General features: G+C 45.5%; 1 protein-coding gene across 3 annotated transcripts in view; it reads left to right on the forward strand.

Annotated features, from left to right (window-relative positions):
• Positions 1-354: 354 nt before the first annotated feature.
• LOC147677881 (blastomere cadherin-like) overlaps positions 355-19,499 on the forward strand; it is a 352,327-nt gene continuing 333,182 nt past the window's right edge. Inside the window, exon 1 of one of the 3 annotated variants that reach the window (XM_086945778.1) lies at positions 355-538. In XM_086945778.1, coding sequence (XP_086801904.1) covers positions 497-538 — 42 coding nt within the window. In that variant the 5' untranslated portion in view covers positions 355-496. The remainder of the gene's footprint in view (positions 539-19,499) is intronic. The other 2 variants (XR_015302467.1, XM_086945777.1) reach the window with 2 other exon arrangements.

Consider the following 19,499-nt stretch of genomic DNA (forward strand, 5'->3'; position numbering starts at 1 on the left):
GGACATGTAAAGTGCAAATATAACAGTGCAAGCACAAAACAGTGTCGTCCGTGATAAATACCACGATTAAGAGTGCGTGAAAAATGGCCCTAGGCACAGAGATTGTAAAAGTACCTAGACCATCACATTCGGTCTCGGCCCACAGAGAGCTCAGGCTTTCTTCAGACAGACCTAAAACAGATGCCTTCACTAACTTGCAAAAACCGAGTCTCTTGACACTTACAAATGATGTTCCAACATTTTCACATTCACGAGAAAAGCATTCCTGGGCCATGGGCCAATGAGAGCTGTTCCTTGAACTACCGAAGCGTAGCTAGAGGGGCAGACTCCCCCCACGCACGAAATCAGTGCAGCTGTGCTCAGAAGGGTTTTAAGAAACAGATCCCAGAGGCAGTTCATTCCCCAAAAACCAAGAGGAGGAAGGGCAGTTGCAGCCTCGGTATCCAGTGCCACGCAGCTTCACTCAAGGGAGAAAGAAGCAACTTTGTCAAGAAAAATGTTTGTCTGCCACTTGGGGCTTTTCTTCATCCTCTTGCAGGTAGGTGAAGCATTGTGTTCTTTTGTAGGACAAAAACCTCACCGATATGTACAAGATTCTAACCTCAGAGGGATTACTACAGGAACAAATTGCAAAAGGGCTTGCGTAAATACCGCTATATTATGATCTGTGGCTGTACGTACTTTGGGTTGTATATAGCACACTCACCAGGAAGCAAACAGTTGTGTAGGTTAACCCTTTCGATGCTGATGACGAGCGTCATCACCCACGGGTGTCGTGTGCTGATGACGAGCTGAGCTCGTCATGGTGCCACTAAAATGGCAATTTCCAGCACAGGGGGGGGGGATGGGGGGGGGGGGGGGGGTAGGGGAACACCCAGCAGCGAACACGAAACAATAGATGGTGCAATGGTGTTGTTATGCAACGAAAGCTTTCTTAAGATATCAGATTCCCCCTTCTCACGGGTTGTGTGGTATTTCAACTGTGAGCGTATGAAAATGATGATACGGATGGACGAGGCTTATTCAACTGATGATCGTGCAGCAGACATGATGCATGTGCACAACTTCCCCTTAATTCCCTAAGCACCTCTCCAGATGCATGAAACCCCGTACAAAATACTGAAACTGCCGGTGGGCATATCACGATATATTTATAATTGGAATCTGTCTGTATTAAACGACAAAAAGAAACACGGATACAACATGAAAAGATCTTGTAAAGACGTGTCACATTTCAGATGCTTCTGCCGCCGATAAAAAATAGGAATGATATAGAAACAAATTGAACTCTCAAATGCAAACGCAATTAAATTCGATCTTTATCTTTGGAATAGCAATGTAGAGTGCATACCAAACTTCAGGGAGAAGGCATTTAAAAAATAAGCATTGGCAATGCCAACAGGTATGTTTTTTAACTGAATGGGTCACAGTGCTTCATTCAATGCAGAACTAATTCGCCCATCCTTGCAGTAGTTCACTCATCACTCATTCTGCCACTCATGCATCTACTCGTACATCCACGGACTCATTCTCACATTCGCCAGTCCACAACACCACACACCCAACTTGCCAATCAGCGAAGAGGCGATTTCATTTATTTGTCAGACCTGGAGGGCTTTGCTGTTGTTTGCGAGATGTGAGAGTGTTTTCAGCAGTGTGAGACTGCTAGTCTGTGAGAGTGCTGTCAGTCGTGCGTGGCTGCTGGTCTGCGAAGCCCAAGAGTTATTTTGTTTGTGTGTACCTATGAGTCTCGGCATGGTGTGAGTGCTGTCAGTAATATGTGACTATAGTACGTGAGAGGTGTGAGATTTCCATGCTTTGTTCGCCCTAAGTTTGCAGTGTATGCCCAGACGTGGGTCCCTTGCTCACTTTGCCACTGGATTAAAGCTAGCTTGGCTGATGAGTGGTGTTACCCCGAACCCGGTCCCAGGATGCTTGTTTCCGGTTCAAGGAAGACCTGGCTTGGCAGTTTGGGCTGGACTGTGTCATGAGGCACAGGGTCAAGACTGATCTGCATATAGCTGGGTCTGAACTGAGGTGGCGAAGAGAGTAAAGAATGAGGATGGATTAAACCCAGATCTGTGACTGGGGGTCAGTGTTTGAAAAGTTTCAGCGCTCCGTCCATCATCTTCTAGTGTTTGCTTTGTTCTCCCTAAGTTTGCAGTGTATGCCCAGACGTGGGTCCCTTGCTCACTTTGCCACTGGATTCAAGCTAGCCTGGCTGATGAGGGATGTTACCCCAAAACCGGTCTCTGGATGCTTGATTCCGGTTCAGGGAAGACCTGGCTTGGCAGTTCGGGCTGGACTGATCCCATGAGGCACAGGGTCAAGACTGATTTGCAGATAGCTGGATCTGAACTGAGGTGGCTAAGTGAGCTAAAGATCAATGATGGAATCAACCCAGATCTGTGACTGAGGATGAGTGTCTGAAAAGTTTCGGTGTTCCATCCATTATCTCCTTGTGTTTGCGTTGTTCACCCTAAGTTGGCAGGGTGTGCCCAGACGTGGGTCCCTAGCTCACTTTGCCATTGGATTGAAGCTAGCCTGCCTGATGAGGGGTGTTACCCCGAAGCCAGTCCCAGGATGCTTGTTTTGGGTTCAGGGAAGACCTGGCTTGGCAGTTCAGGCTGGACTGTTCCCATGAGGCACAGGTCAAGACTGATTTGCATATAGCTCGGTCGGAACTGAGGTGGCGAACTGAGATAAAGAACGATGATGGATTCAACCCAGATCTGTGACTGTGGGTGAGTGTCTGAAAGGTTTTAGCGCTCCGTTCATCATCTCCTTGTGTTTGTAGACTTCCATATATAGCAGGATACAATGTGATAGTGGTGTTGAAAGTGTGAGGCTGTTCATTGTGAGGGGTGACGGCTATCTGTAGTATGTGAATACTAGTTTGTGAGGGGTGTAATAGTGTTTCTGGTGGTGTGTGAGCACCACTCCAAAGAGTGCTTTCAGTAGTTTGAAGCTACTAGTGTGAGGGGTGTACAAATGCTTCCGAGAGTGTGTGATTCATGCTCTGTGAGGGATGTGAGAAATCTTCGATAGTGTGCAATGGCTAGTGTGTGAGGGGTGTACGAGTCCTTCTGGGAGTGTGTGATTCATGCTCTGTGAGAGATGTGAGAGTACTTCAATAGTGTGCAACTGATGGTATTTGATGTGTGTACGAATGCTTCCAGGAGTGTGTGATTCATGCTCTATGAGGGATGTGAGTACTTCGATAGTGTGCAACTGCTAGTATTTGAGGGGTGTAGTGATGTTTCCGGGAATGTGTGATTTATGCTCTGTGAGGGATGTGAGAGTATTTCGATAGTGTGCAACCACTAATATGTGAGGGTTTACGAATGCTTCCGTGAGTGTGTGATTCATGCTCTGTGAGGGATGTGAGTACTTTAATAGTGTTCAATTGCTAGCATGTGAGGGGTGTACGAATGCTTCCTGAAGTGTGTGATTCATGGATGTGAGAGTACTTCAATAGTGTTCAACTGCGGATGTATGACGTTACAACGCATGCTTTTACCACGCATGCCTTTACAACGCGGTTTTTACAACGCATGCCTTTACAACGCATAGTGCTTTGGGGTGCTGGATAGTGAATAGTTTAATTTACTATTCCAACTCCAGTCCCCGTGGATAGTAGGGAAGGTGTTGGATAGTACATTAAACCTATTCCTTATCCTAGAGTGCCCCCCAGCGCAATGCGTTGTAATGGTTTGCGTTGTAAAAGTTGCGTCTTTAAAGGCACTGCGTGGTAAAAGTTGCGTTGTAAAGGATGTTTCCCTTCAACTGCTAGTATGTGAGGGGTGTACAAATGCTTCGTAGAGTGGGGATTCATGATCTGAGGGATGTGAGAGTACTTCAAAAGTGTGCAACTACGAGTATGTGAGGGGGTACAAATGATTTTGAGAGTGTGATTCATGCTCTATGAGGGATGAGAGAGTGCTTCGATAGTGTGCAACTGCTAGTATGTGTGGGGTGTACAAATGCTTCAGAGAGTGTGTGATTCATGCTCTGTGAGAAATGTGAGAGTACTCTGATAGTGTGCAACGGCTAGTGTGTGAGGGGTGTACAAATGCTTCCAGGAGTCTGTGAATCATGCTCTATGAGGGATGTAAGAGGACTTCGAAAGTGGTCAACTGCTAGTATGTGAAGGGTGCACGAATGCTTCCAGGAGTGTGTGTGTATCATGCTATTTATTTCTTTATTTCATTTATTTAATGCGATTTTATACAGCCAAACTTTACCCAGAGGTGTCAGAGCGCTTTACATAAAACCCAGTTTCAATACATAAGGACTTAGGATTACGTGTGTTACATAAAAGATACAAACAGAAAAAATTGCAAATGTACAAATTGTAAAGTCACACATGGAAGAGGGTCACTCAAGGAAGCGATACAAATGGATAGATTCTAAGCGTCACATAGGAATGGTAGAGAGTACAATGGTCTACAGCATATACTAGTGATTAGAGTCATACATATATATATATATATATATACAAATAGTAGAATTGGGTGGGAGTAGGGAGGGTGGGAGGGATACTGGGGATTGGGGAATGGAAAAAGGCAAATCAGAAACATTTGAGGATCGTCAAGGGGGAAACGAAGGAGAAGGATAAAGGCCGAGGGAACAAACAAGATGGTGGGCCAGGGTCAGGAGAAATAAGCGGCTGAGAGCAGCAGCAAAATGGGGTCCAGGACGAAAGAAAAGAAAGTAAAGAAGTACATGAATAAAGGAGCAGAGCAGAGGGGGGAAGTCACAGGAGCAAGGAGGGAAAGAGATTGGGGGCTTTAATGAATCCCCCTGTGGTTTTCCATGAGGCCCAGACCTGTATGAATTTAACAATCCATGAATGTTACTATTAGAACAACATTGCAGCAATCCTTCTAAAGCTTAGTGCTCTTTCTCTACTTGTAGGCTTTAAAGGCCCATTGTTCCCAATCAGGCTGTCCAAAGACTTTTGCCCACATGCATCAAGCATTTTTGGAGTCGCAAACGGTGCGATTCCTTAAAATCGGCCGTTTGCGATTCCAGAAATGCTTTTTGAGATGCATCATTGGTTTTTGTTGAAAATCGCTAATTTTGCGATTTTCTGAAATGCGATTGCATTTAAGGAATCACAATTTTGCGATTCCTTAAATGCAATGCATCATTCTTTAAAAAATTGCGATCTTGAAGATTGCAAGTGCAAATTACCACGAGGTTGAACCTCGTGGTAATTTGCGAAAAATGTTTAAAATGCTCAAATTAGCATTTTAAACACTGTCATGTTACAGACACACATGTCCTTAGGACATGTGTGTGTGAAACATCCATTTTAAAATACATTTCAGGGGTGCAGGGGGGGATCCTTTGGACCCCCCCCTGCACCCATGGAATGCATCAACATTTTGCGAATTCCAATTTGCGAATTCGCAATTACCATTGATTCCTATGGGCCTTTTGGCCCATAGGAATCAATGGGAATTGCGAAATCGCAAATTGGAATTCGCATAATGTTTGCGATTCGGTAAAAATTGCGATTTTTACCGATTCGCAAATATTATGCACTTTCAATAATGCATCCCGTTTTGCGATTCCTTATTTGCGATTCGGTAAAAATCGCAAATTTGGAATTCCAAAACGGGAGTTTGATGCATGTGGGCATTTGTTCATTGGGGGCATCAGTGACCCAAGCGGTCCATTCATTTAATTTTTAAAACCTTTACCTAGTGACTGATGGAGGGAGGGTTGCCCCATCCTCCACTGGGGATCACCAGCTATGTCTTAAGGATTTCCATGGCCCTGTGCAAGACACATTTTTGGGTCTCCTTTACGTAACAACTTTTCATTTTATTACCTTTTTTCTAACAATTGAAGCTCGCATGATCCAAACTTTCACAAAGAGGCTTCACACAAAAAGTTGAAAAATGTCTTTCCAGGGCGCCCAAAAATCCATAGGATGCTACTGGGCAAAGAGAAACAGACTCAGAGGTAGAGGTAGGCAGAGAAGAGTGTGGTTGAGATATGGAAATAAACAGGTGAAACAGATAAAGCTTACTTTCCCAGGGGGCCCTTGGAGGATGGGGGCCATAGGCAATTGTCCACTTTGCTCATGCCTTAAAAAGTCTATGGGGATCACTGATCTACACATGTGCATGATTGTGTTTACTGGGGTCATGAATCCCCAGTTCGACCAAGGTCCCATACGCCTGGACTAATCTGTGCTTTCAGACACTGATCTTCTGACTCGAGCCTGTGCAGCAGTTTCTATCTACTACTCTCCCTGAGCGACACAGGTCGGGTGCATCAATCTGAAAATCTCCCCAGCTTGCACAGGGTGCATGTGCAAAACAAGCATTGGAAATGCAATAGGTCTCGCACCATTAGAGTTAGTGCTTTTAGAATTGTTTATGGGTTTTTCTTGTAAATGTTTAGCATTTTTGTTTCCTGTAGCCAATGCTAAAGTATTACAAATAAAAAAAAGCCATAAACATTTCTAAAAGCTCTAACTGAAATGGTCTGAGAACTATTGCACTGTGTGAGGGTGAGGGTGGGTGAGGGTGAGTGAGGGTGAGTGAGGGTGAGGGGTTGAGGGTGAGGGGTTGAGGGTGAGTGAGAGTGAGGGTGAGTGAGGGTGAGTGAGGGTGAGTGAGAGTGAGGGTGAGTGAGGTTGAGGGTGAGGTGTTGAGGGTGAGTGAGGGTGAGGGTGAGTGAGGGTGAGTGAGGTGTTGAGGGTGAGTGAGGGTGAGGGTGAGTGAGGGTGAGGGGTTTTGGGTGAGTGAGGGTGAGGGGGAGTAGTTGAGGCTGAGTGAGGGTGAGTGCGAGTGAGGGTGAGTGAGGGGTTGAGGGTGAGGGGTTGAGGGTGAGTGAGTGAGGGTGAGGGGTTGAGGGTGAGTGAGGGTGAGTGAGGGTGAGGGGTTGAGGGTGAGTGAGGATGAGTGAGAGTGAGGGTGAGTGAGGGTTTGAGGGTGAGGGGTTGAGGGTGAGTGAGGGTTTGAGGGTGAGGGGTTGAGGGTGAGTGAGGGGTTGAGGGGGAGGGGTTGAGGGTGAGTGAGGGTGAGTGAGTGAGGGTGAGGGGTTGAGGGTGGGTGGGTGAGGGGTTGAGGGTGAGTGAGTGAGGGTGAGGGGTTGAGGGTGAGTGAGGGTGAGGGGTTGAGGGTGAGGGGTTGAGGGTGAGGGAGGGTGAGGGTGAGTGAGGGTGAGTGAGGGTGAGGGGTTGAGGGTGAGGGGTTGAGGGTGAGTGAGGGTGACATCGGGCTGACGTCAGCTGGGCCCCGGAGTGAAAGGGCACCGTCTGGATTAATAAGCTGCACGGCCGAGTCCATGGCAACACTCATTTAGGCGCCGAACAATATCCGACATGTCTGCAAGGCTGAATGCGAAACGGTTCGCCAGTGTGTCGTCTGATGGGTTTTCACCCCGAATTAATTTGAAGGCGCTTGTGTGGGAGGGGCGGCGGGTGTACTTGGCCTACAGCAAGGAACCTGCACACACTGGTCTGGTCTATGAAATCTAAGAACTACACATTTAAATAAAATTTAAAAAAAGGAAGAGACAAAGGAAATAAGTCTAATTAAGCCTTTATACATTTTAAAAAGAAAGTCAATTAATCGCAAACGTAAAGCAGACAAACGCAAAGATTCTAAACCCTACTTAAGGCAGGTATACATACACCCATGCTCACATACCGGAGGTCTACCTGAGAAAACGTCCTGCTACAAGGAATGTTGTCTTTCATGGCTTCCTGTAGATGTCCTCCTGCAAGTCAGTTTCCTGCGACATTGCGCTCAAACTCCTGCTATCCCTTATTAAACAAGCACTGGCGATGCCAATGGGCGCGAAGGGGTGGTGCGGGTGGAGAACAGAAGCAATAGGTGAGAAAACAACATAGAGCGAGTTGGGAGAATGACACAGACGAGATAGAACCAGGGAAGTGCACGAGGGAGAGCGCAACATGGAAAGGGGCCGGGAGAAGCACATGGATGACAGAGCAACTGGAGAGAAGTACACAAGGGAGACAGCTGGTAAAAGCAAGCACTTTCATGGCGTGCAACACATCGTGGAGGGCATGTTGGTGATCGGCTGGTGGTGGAGGGAAGGGGATACATGATACTGAAAGACGTCTACCTGGAGAGGAGGTGGGTTGGGGGAATTCCTAACACCTCAGGAGGCCTGCGAGATGTTTAGAGTGGGCTGGACAGTTTTTGCAGTATGCAAGGATTGTAATTACTAAAAAGACGAAACCGTGTTAATGGCTGTAGGGTGGGGGAAAGGAGGGAAGAGAGAGAAGGGGAGGGGGGAGGAGAAATGCGACACGGCGGGGAGGGGAGGTGGCGGAGCGGGGAGAGGGAACAGACGGAGGGAAGGCAGATAAGGGGAGGGGGGAGGAGAAATGCGGAGGGAAGAGAGAGAAGGGGAGGGATTGTTATCTGGATTCCAGGTCTCGAGTCTGGCCTTTTATTACAAATTACTGTTATTTGGTTCATTAGTCCAATCCAGTAGCATGGCAGAGCCTCGTAAGGGTGCAGCTGATTTACATGTGCTAATTAAATGTTTTACTAGTACTCGTTTCAGCTGCGCTTTCTGTATAGGGTGCATTTAATTATGAGTCAATAGGGCGCTGATTGTTCAAGACGCTTCGATAAATTTACGTTGCGGACATTGGCCTGCTACACGCTCCACCTTTGAAACGGAAGTATGGCATGTTGTCATTGTGACAGGAATGTGCCTTTAAACTTGATAAAAAAATAATTACCAGCTTTCTCGTCCCATCCTTTTGAAGCTCCAATGGCACAGGAGAAGCATAGGGAGGAGGCAGTTGTGGCCGAGGAGAGGGAGCGAAGAGCAGCTGCTCGGAATGGGAAGCAGTTAACAAGGGAGGAGTTGCAAGACATCGTGCAGAAGTAAAGGCGTGTTAACGAGCAGTGATCAGCTCTGCAAGGGGCACCAATTATGAAAAATAAAGGCATGCCTAAAGTGAAAGTGGAACTTTTAATAAAGACCTGATGTTTTTTAAAAGTGAACACATAGAGCCGCGGATACAGAAAAGGCACGCAGCCACAATTGTTTAAGTGAAAGTTCGGCATGTTGCGCTTTGAAAATTAAAGACTGTGTTTTATAATTGTAAAAGAAAACAAGTTTAAGAAAAAAAAAAGTACACTGGGAGGGGGGAGGAGAAACACGAGAGACGGCCTGCGGCCGTCAAAGTGAAAGTACGGCCGGCGGAGGGCATTGCTGTGGGGAGGGGGGAGGAGAAATGCGACACGGCGGGCAGGGGAGGGGAGGGGGCGGAGCGGGGGTGTGGGAGGAGTGCGGGAACAGACGGCGAGGGGAGGAGAGTAGGAGGAGGAGAGTAGGGGAGGCACGGCCTAGCGGCCGTGGCTGGGGGCATGTGCACGCGCATTTAAGCTCAATGCGCATGCGCATTGAGCTTAAATTTCTCGTGCACTGCAAGGAATCGCCACGATTCCTTGCAAGTTGGATAAAGAGTGGATAAGCCACCATAGACTCGCAAACTCGATGCGCATGCGCATCGACAGGCGAGACCTAAAAAGTGACACTCACACGCAGAGCATATGTAAAACTTCACTGACTCAGCTGGTTCAACACTAGTCAGGACCACTATACTGCGCATGCGCCAAAGAGCACATACTCAGGTATACTCCAAACAGCAACATGCTTGCACACTAGCTAGACTGGCACAGCCCCCCTCGCTATCATCCTCCACTTGGATGGAGGGGCTATGCATCAGACAGAATCTTGACAGTCTAAAAACAATATATAGCGCAATTACATTGAACGAGAAGTAGGGGGCACACTACAGCAAATGGGCCATCATTTAATACTGCAACATGCACCACAGAACAACCACTGCATGCCGTTAGGTCAGTGGCGTAGCGTGGGCGGGGCCACAGCGGCGGTTGCCCCAAGCGCAAAATTCTCAGGGGCACAAAATGTAAAAATGTTTCTTAAAATCGAGATGCGCGTCGGGGTAAGTGTCTCAATACTGTACTGGTGGAAGGGATTCAGGAAGTGCCAACAGTCCGCCCAGGGTGCCGGCAGCCCACGCAACGCCACAGCCTCAGGTTGTTATGTTTGAGCATATCAGCTTGGCAGGAGTAGGAGACACACAGTTGTACTGACCACACCGCTGCTGGAACATGCAGACAGCCTATTGCTGCTTGTTCAGCTGCCAACGGCTCTGTCGCTGTTGGAGCTTTCGTTGACACAGCAAGGGTACGTGGAGACATGGACAATAACGTCTTACTGCACAGGGGCGTAGGAGACACTAAAATTCTGGGGGGGGGACAGGGACAACCTTGTGGACTTTCCAGTGACCCTATGCAAATCACTGCCCGTAAAACAAATACAGTTGCATAGTTTTGAAGTGAAATATTGAGAAAAGCAGGCATGTAGTCACAGTTTGCATGTATGCTTTATTATTATTTACATTCACATGGTAATCAGACCAAATGTTAAAAAACATGTATATGAATCTTGCATCTTCATGCACCAACCAAAAAAGGTCGCTGACTTGGGGTGAGGGCGTCATGTTTGTAAGTGCATTATGGTTTGAAAAGTACCTGCTGCTGCATTCCTGGTCTCCAGCAATTTTCAGGGAACAATAAAAATGTGAAGATAACTTCGGTGATTAATGATCTTTATTGAGAGAGATCAGAGGTCTTACTACTGGAAGTTTTGACTCATGTTAAGGTAGCCACAATGTGTTAATATGCCTGCTGCAAAGAACGTGTACCACGCAGATCACAGAATGCATATAATGTAAATAGGTCAGTGAGTTACTGCTTTTGCCTGAGAGATTCTTTTGCTATTTGCAGTTTATAAGTTAAAATCCTAACATTGAACAGTGAGCTATTAACCGTCATCAAAGAGCTGCATGAAAACTGCAAGGTATAGATTAGAACGTTATGATTTTTACCCAGTCTCTCATTACCCTAAGGTTGGAAAAAGGGTTCATTAGGATGGAAATCAATTCTGATTATTAAAGAGAACCCCCAACCATGGTGTTATGTTTTAAATTCTGGGTTTGTGCTTCTCTAGTGTTGCAAAGCAATCTGTGCCCTGGTCACTCCCCAACATTTGCTGACTGGTACTGGTGGTACCTGACTCTGACTGACGCTGGGCTCAGCCTAACCAGGCCCAGGGCCAGTGCTATGTTGAAAGAGACACTTACAAATACAGTAAAAACACCTACATACACTCGGTGCACTATTGGTTTGGGTACCTCCATGACTGACATGACCTCTCCAATACGGCCCTAGTACATTATAGGGCATGGGGGTTGAAACTACAGTTAAGTCCCTAGTATTTATTAGGGCATAGCGGTTTAGAGGCCAGCAGCCCTTCCTGCACTTGCATGTATGCACTGCTGAAGCCTGAGGTCAGTTTCTAAGCAGGCCCGTGTTGGAGGACTGCTTTTAAAATGCAAATTGTGCCCAATCTTGACTTTTGGGTTTGGGGCACTTACAAATTGATAAACTACAATGTTGGGGCATATTAGGTATCCCCAGGGGTTCCCCTAGGTGTCCCAGGGGTGAGAGGTCAGGTATCTACAAGGAGGACCCTTATAAAATAAGTGTTATATGCCCTGGGTTTAGTGAAATTGTACATTTCACTTCCTACATTGTAGTAAAGTGCTTCCCAAAATCGGCTTTTGTGCTAGGACCACTGTGAAGTGACGATCTGCAATATTGTGATATTATCAGAACCCCTAAAGTCTTTCCTATGTATTCCAGGGGTTGGGGTCTTGTAGGTATAAAGAGGATCCTTATATAGGCCCTGGTACTGGAGAAATTGGCTAGTTCATTTTTCCATTGCAGATCCCCAGCCCATAGGTTAACATTGCAAGAGGGTATTAATTAATAATTGGAGAAAGGAAAGCCATACAACTAAGATTAAAGGACTCGCAAGAATGTTGATGATAAATGCAACAATGTGGTATTGTTGAATTTATTCTAAAATGTACAGACAAGAAGTTATAATATCTTCTTGTCTGCAAGCCACAATTCAGCCCTCTAGTACTCTGCCTTGATTGGTCAGCGGTAAGTGGATTAGACTGGCTGTTTGAATAGACGATAAATGGCCCCTGGAGTTAGGAGGCCTGTCTGGGAGTAGAGGTTGCTGGGTATAGGAATGCCAGAGCCACGGGGAGCGGTGGTACATGATGCTCTTCAAGGGATAGAGGAGACAAGCTGGAGAAATCACTTTCATTTACATCTCCACCCCCGCCCCACAGCCGAATGAGGGGATTAAGGAGGAATTCCCAAGTGTAAGGGGAGTGGACCTAGGTAGATGAAGCCATCCTGTAGGCTTGTTTAGTTAGTTCTGCTCCCTCTGCGGGAAAATCAGCCATGATTAATTTGGGAGAAATTGTGCTCTCTTTGGGAAAATAATGCCACACTTAAGAGGATGTGGTCATACCCTGGAGGGTAGCCCTGTACCTCATTGGACAGGCGTGACCTCCTTCTGACCCAGAGAACTTGGAAAAAGTATCTGAGAGGGACAGAGCCTCTCAGAAGATGCTGCTTAAAACTTGGGAGAAGAAGGGTCCCTGCTGAGGAGTTTGATTTGCACCAATCAGGCCCTGGAAGGTTGTGCCTGTCGCACAATTTGGAATTACAGTCCTATGGACTACCTTGCTTCAAAAGGACTAAAGAGTGGACTCCCTGCAAGCTAAAGGTTAACAGAGCTCACCTGGACCGCCACCACCAAGAATACCAAGCCTGGAGAACTACCAGTGAATTTGAAAGGGTTTTGTCCCAGTGGATTGTGGGAACTGAAGTCTATTTGAAGGACCATCTTGGAGATTCCAGACCTTTGGAGTAAGTTTTGGACACTTTGAGACCCTTTGGAAAACTTCAGGAAGAAGTTCCAGAGGTTTGGAGAAGTTTGGAGCAACTTTGGTATAAAGCTCCATAAGTGGACCGACTCACTCTGGCCAGCCAAGCCGACAACCATCAACCATGAGTTGGCCGGCCATCCAGGTTCCTCCAGCTGAAAAGCTCCAGGGGCCGACTTCCAGAGTTTGATCGGGCGTAGGCGGAAACCCAAGCTGGCGAACCCTCACCGAATCCGGCCTAGTGAAAAGCATCGAGGGACCCTGCAAGAAAAAGCTCTGCAAACATTTCTAATTCCGAACTTAGAAAAGGTGACCGGGGCCAACCATGACAGCCAAGCCACCCACCATCAACTGTAGCCAACCTGCATTCCTAGCTCGTACCGCTGGAAAGCTCCGGAGGTTGGACTCCCATAAGTTTGACCGAGAGCTCGTTGCAAGGCAAGCCCGCGAACCCTCACTGAATCAGGGCTGGCTGAGAGCTTTGACGGACGCCGTGAAGAAAAGCTCCAGAAAAGTTTCTAAGTCAGAAGGAAAAAACTTTGACCGAGACCAAGCGCAAGGAGTAGCCCCGCAGGGCTTCATCGTGGTCGGCCTGAAACTTTGACTTTGAGCAGGTCTAGCGTGACCAGATGTACCAAAAGGGGATATAGGTTTCTATGTGCTATAATGTGCTAATTTTTTTTAAAGTCATATCCTCGGTTCCCTACATTGGATTTTTTTCATTTTAAAGAGAACAATATTTTGTATTTTTATAAATTGGTGTTGGATTTGTATTGTGTTTTGTGTCTTAATTATTTACTGAGTTGGTGTTTTTAAATGCTTTACATACCTGCTCACAGCCAAGCTACCAAGGGTTGAGCATGAGAATAATTTTTGAAGACCTGTACGGAGCCATATATTGAGGTAGTGTCCTTATTGCCGGGGACAGATATACATTTGCCCCTACTCTTAACCCACTTTCCAACATCCAGACCAAGCACTCTTAAACAATACTGTCTACAAGTATGGATGACATGTGACTCTTACACCCTGTAGTTTTTTTTAACATTTCCTATACACAGATTTACACACCTATGATTGCCTGCCTCTGTGTAGTGTTAATGATGTAAAGTGCTGACGCCCTGCACTGGTATGAATGGCGCTATATAACTAATTAAATGCATCTGAGAGAGTGGTTATGGAGACTTGAGCAGCACTATAAAAGGGTGGTAGTGAAGGAATCCGTGGTGGAGCCGTCTGTCTATCTGATTTCATCACCTGCTTCCTTTATCCACCAACATACTCTCCCTCCACATTATCTCACCCTTCCAGGTTCTTTCTCATCTGTGCTTCCTCCTTCTGCCAACAACTCTTGATGCCTTTCTCTTGTTCAGTTTTACAGTCTGATGGTTTAAATAATGTACCGGTCTCCAACAAAATATGCAGTTACGCATCACCAGCAGACACCAACTTAAATTAAGCATCATTAGCTTGCAGCCCACAAAGGAAATGCCACAGTGGCTATCCTAACCCTTTCTGCATTGTACATCCTTCCTGAAGAGCAGATACACCCTTTTCTCTTCTTTCTGCAAGACACAAGGATCCCAGCCTTCTCCCTTCCCTATGGAAGGGAGAAGGGTGCGTGGTGATCGGTCTCTCCGACTGCCAGGGATCCGCCTGCCATTGTAATATGGCGGGCAGTGATGCAGTCATCAATGGCGGTGGGACTGTCAGCGACGCAGTGATGTGGCAGCCCCACCACCATTATAATCACCCCCTAAGTTTCGTGTGCATGCAAATCCAACATTACCATCCCCTGGTAAATTGCACTACGAGTGCTGAAAAAGTCCAATGGAGGTACCAATGGGCGAGGTGAACTGGCCTCAAGGGTATTGTGTCGCTCTAGTGTGTGCTTCTTCGTATGCCTGCCCGCAAGACTGGAGGTGAACTGCATGGATTGTGATGGACAGGATTTCAAGGTTAACTCGAACTTGCCACCGTTAGGGTCCACCTGCTAAGACACCAGGGCTTCTAGGGCCCGATTCACAGAATGAACTTAAAACTCAATCCTAAACGTACTACTATTTTGGTATTCACCGAATGCACTTACTACTTTTGGTATTCACAGAAGTTAGGATTGTGTCTTAAGTTTGTCTTAAGACAAACTTAAGACAGACTTAAGACAGACTTAAGTTAGGATTTTGTCTTAAGTCTGTCTTAAATTTGTCTTAAGTTTGTCTTAAGACAAACTTAAGACAAAATCCTAACTTCTGTGAATACCAAAAGTAGTAAGTTCATTCTGTGAATGCCAAAAGTAGTAAGTGCATTCTGTGAATACCAAAATAGTAGTAAGTTTAGGATTGAGTCTTTAGTTCATTCTGTGAATCGGGCCCCTAAGGTCCATCAGGCCTTCTAATCTGTAGCATCGGAATGTGCTCTGTCAGGAGAGTGGTCTGGTGGACAGGTCATGAAGGCTGAACATGGATCTCCAGTTCCAAATTTGGCAGCTCTGGCCAGAGTGCCACATCCTCTCCCACACTGAACACAATACTGCCTCTCTGGGAGAAACTGGCACTGCCTTCAGTTACAACCCAATTGTGCTGAGACTCAATTCAAATTATGCATTGGACAAGAGTAAAATGGTGCCTGAAAAAAATAATAACACCCTGTAAAAAGCAAACACTGAATGCAAGGATGAGCAAAGCATGTGAAATGTAAGCAGGAACAACATGGTTACCTTAACGGTTTTAAACTCATTATTCCGAAATCAGTAAGTGATTTTGCCGGAAAAGTTCAGGACATGACTACAGGACCAGGAAGGGACCCGGTTCAATGTCCATTGCTTATATCCTTACAAAATGTAAGCAGTTTAGTTTAAAAAAGACCACATCCTTTAACACAGAGCTGCGGTACACATTTTATTGGCTAAAATAATTAAAGCAGTTGAAAACGATCATATTAAACGTTTTCCACTCCACCCATCAACCAGGTATTGAAGTCCCTTTATGAATGGTGCACTTTCCCACCCTGGGAAAACAATGTTGTTCAAAGAAAGAAGATAAATAAAAAGTAGTGCTTCACTGGAAAACTCTGTAAAGCAGCGCTAAGGTGCATGGGTGTAAATAACAATCTGCTGACCACTCCGTATTGCTTTATTTGGTTATTTGATTATTTTTCTTATTTTGATACTTTTTTCTCTCCGTCTCGAAGTTGTACTTTGGAATAGAAGCCGGTCAGAAAATGAGGACATTTCCAGCCAAAGCTCGTTTTTGGATCAATTTCACAGGGGAACAAATAAAGAAAAGGAGAGGCAAGAGAGTATGTACCAGCTGTCTTTTGAAATCAGCACTTAAGGATAAGAAAAAAGACAGAGACAGAAAGAGATGGAGGGATAAAGAGAGAGAGAGGGGATGAGGGCAGCTGCCAGAGACAGAGCAGGAGAAGCGGACACTGTCCTTGCCTTCTCTGGGCATGACGGAAAAGAGACAAGAGTTTGTTTTCCTTCTCTGCCCTTCCCAGATTGGCCAAGCCTTATTGCAGAATAACAAAGGGCAGAGGGCGGGTGGCCTCTTTGACTGTAGGCAGGTGAGGTCACAGGTCAAGTACAGGGCCATTAGGTAGCGCTTCCGCACGCTAATGGCCCTGTGAATAACAGAAGGGAGAGGGGAAATTCTTTTGTCCCCTCGCGCCCCCCACCCTTGTCCCCTGTGTCCTTCCACTCCAAAATCTCCAAAATCTTCCTATGCCCATGTTACTGCATGTGACGCAGGATATGCATTTACATTGTCACCTTTGAGCAACTGAGCTACTCCATAAGAGGGCTAACACAAGCCTGATAAAATGCTAGTAAAGATCCTCAATAAATAAAAAAGTTACTTGCAAAAAAAATTCTCCATCACAGGTATCTTTATTACACTCATACACACTAAGGGGCTGATTATAATGTCGGGTGGAGTTTCCTACAACCGGAATCGTCTCGGTCATGGGATCGACCGACACCCAGTCGGCAGTCCTGACCGACTAATTAGGATTGCATTCCTATACTTTCCAAAGGGAACATGTATTCTGGCCGGAATGCATGCTTCCATTGTAAAATAGGAGGTACAGTTCATCCATGCACCCCATGGCAGGCACCTCAAGGTGCCTGCCACAGAGTGCAGGGATCAACAGGGGGGCGTCAGAGGTGTCCCCGCGGCCTCCAACCGAAGGCCATGCACCCAAGGGGGCCCTGCTGGGGACCCCCAAAGTCAAGTTCCGACTGCCTTTCTGTGTCGGAAAGGCCAGCACAGAAAGGCTGCCTAAACCCGACATCATAATCCCAGGGGCGGAAAGAGCCCTTGGGATTACTGGCCCCATTCCGACTAGTGGACAGGCTCTCCAAACCCGTCGGCAGCCAGTCGGAATGACCGTTCGAATTCCTTTTCACAGCCTCCATCGTAATGAGGCGGTTGGAAAGAAATCCGACTGGCATATTAAGTTGCGGTCAGAAAGGCTTCGACCGCATCGTAATCATGCCCTCAATATCTTTACTTTATTCCAAAAAATTGTTATTAAAGAGAAGTCTCTCCCAAAACATATAGCAATGATTATCAGAGCTTTACTTTTTTACTGGTAAATACATAATCAACCTTAAAAGATTTTGTTCTTTCCAGTTCCAATTTTGAAAGAGAAAATACATAAATGCAACAGGTGCTTAGCCACATGTAAAAATGAGGACATTGGCTTTTTAAGGCATCTAAGCGGCTCCATAGTTATCCAAAGCAATTCTGTGTCAGTTAGACTCTGCAATTCCTGTCAAGTAATTAGGGGAAGGGACCTTGTCCAATCGTACTGTCTTATTCTTAATGTATTTACATGATTCCCCTGGTGAGTTGGTAAGATTTTTAGGAATTTATGACTATAACCATGATTTAGAACTTAGATTACAAAAAACGTGTCCTCCTCCTTTCATGCTATCTTCATTAATATTAGTACACAAAATACAATAGCATGCATATTCCCCAGTCTAAAAAAGTGGGAAGCATAGGAAAAAGACAGGAGAGGAGCAAAACAAAAGAATAACTCAAAATTAAGCAATCTCGTTTTGTACAGAGTCCTTATTTATTTGCCTCACAAGTGAAATGACTGACCTCCAAGTAGCTGTACTGCAAGTCTCACTAACAGGAACTTTTATGTCTCGCCTGCAACAGCCCATGCATATTGTATAAAACAAAGGTCTTGCAGCCCGCCCATTGCTTAGCATTAGTTGGCTTTATTGTCAATCTTCTTTGCTGCCTTCTAATTGGCCAGTGCGTGTTGGCTTCACTTCCTCTTCTTTCGGCTGAAGCATGGACCAAGTACAGATTGCTTCAGCTTGATAGCTGCCCTTCCAATGATCGTGCTGTGATTAAGGTACTACTTTTATTTTCTCTTCGTACCTGTCGTCCTTGTTGAACCTTTTCACATATGTAGTTATGTTTTACTGTGCCCCGTACACAATTTAAAGAAGCCCTTTTGTCTTTGGATGTTTCTTGTGACAACTGATGTTATCTGCTTGAAAATGTATTTTCACTAAGACATGGACATGGGTGCAATAGATTTTTTTATGTAAAAGGAGGTTTTTGCCAATTTTCATATTTTATTGCTGTTTTTATGCATTGGGGAGATGAACTTATTTACTCAAAATCACAGGGGTGTTGTGCTGAAACCTAACGTGCATTTGCAAAGCCAATAGGTCTCTCCTTTGAGACAATTGGCTCTGGCATTGTCTTTTGTTCATGCTGTACAGCATGGGCATTGCCGACTTTCACAATGACTTGTAGCCATGCTGTATAACAGAGTGGCTGCTGTGCAGCATGGCTAAAAACAATAATGATAAAATAAAAGATTATGATGCATCCAGCACTAATGCATTTTTAAAAAAAGTATATATGCCTTGGCTGCATCATAGAACTTTCTTAAATTAGTTTTAGCCACACTGCAAAACATATGCGCTGCTGTACAGCATGGCTACAAAACATTGCCGAAGTCAATATCCCCTATAGGCGAGACCTATTGGTTTGAGAAAGGGCAGCAATAGCTGCTTCCACTATCATGAGTGGATACAACACTTACCTGTAAGAGCTCTGTTATACTTCTCGAAGCCTGTGGTAATACATAATACTATCTACCTTGCCACGGATCACTTATAAGCTGGTAAGGCGTAGCAAATAATCAAAAGAGATTATTTTTTTAATGTTTTGTTTTGTCAAGGCAGTCCTTTAAGACTGTTTTAGCTTTGAGGGCTGAATATATATTCGGCATTTGGACAAAATATGAATACAGAAATATTGCATTTGCACTAAGAACTTTGGCAGTCCTTTGTTTCTGGCCATTTCCACTCAGTAGATTTAATCAACTACTTCCCTCATCCTATCGAGGCTGGATTATGTTAAGGGCTTGTATCATGAAATGCTTTCAGTTATGAGATTCCTCCAAGAAATCGAGAACAAAGCGTAAAGACAACTGCTACAAGGTATTGAAGGGCTATAAAAATTGGAATATTATTTGGGGTGAGTGACTGACCTCTTCAAAGAACTATCACGACCCCTGTCAGAGTGTATCCTGAAAGCCAATAAATTAACCAGAACTCAACCCCCTTGAAGCTACGGCACAGAGCAGACACGTTTAACTTAGGGCAATGTATGAAGTATTGATACAG

This window comes from Lissotriton vulgaris, chromosome 12, assembly GCF_964263255.1.
Source record: "Lissotriton vulgaris chromosome 12, aLisVul1.2, whole genome shotgun sequence".
Classification (NCBI taxonomy): Eukaryota; Metazoa; Chordata; class Amphibia; order Caudata; family Salamandridae; genus Lissotriton; species Lissotriton vulgaris.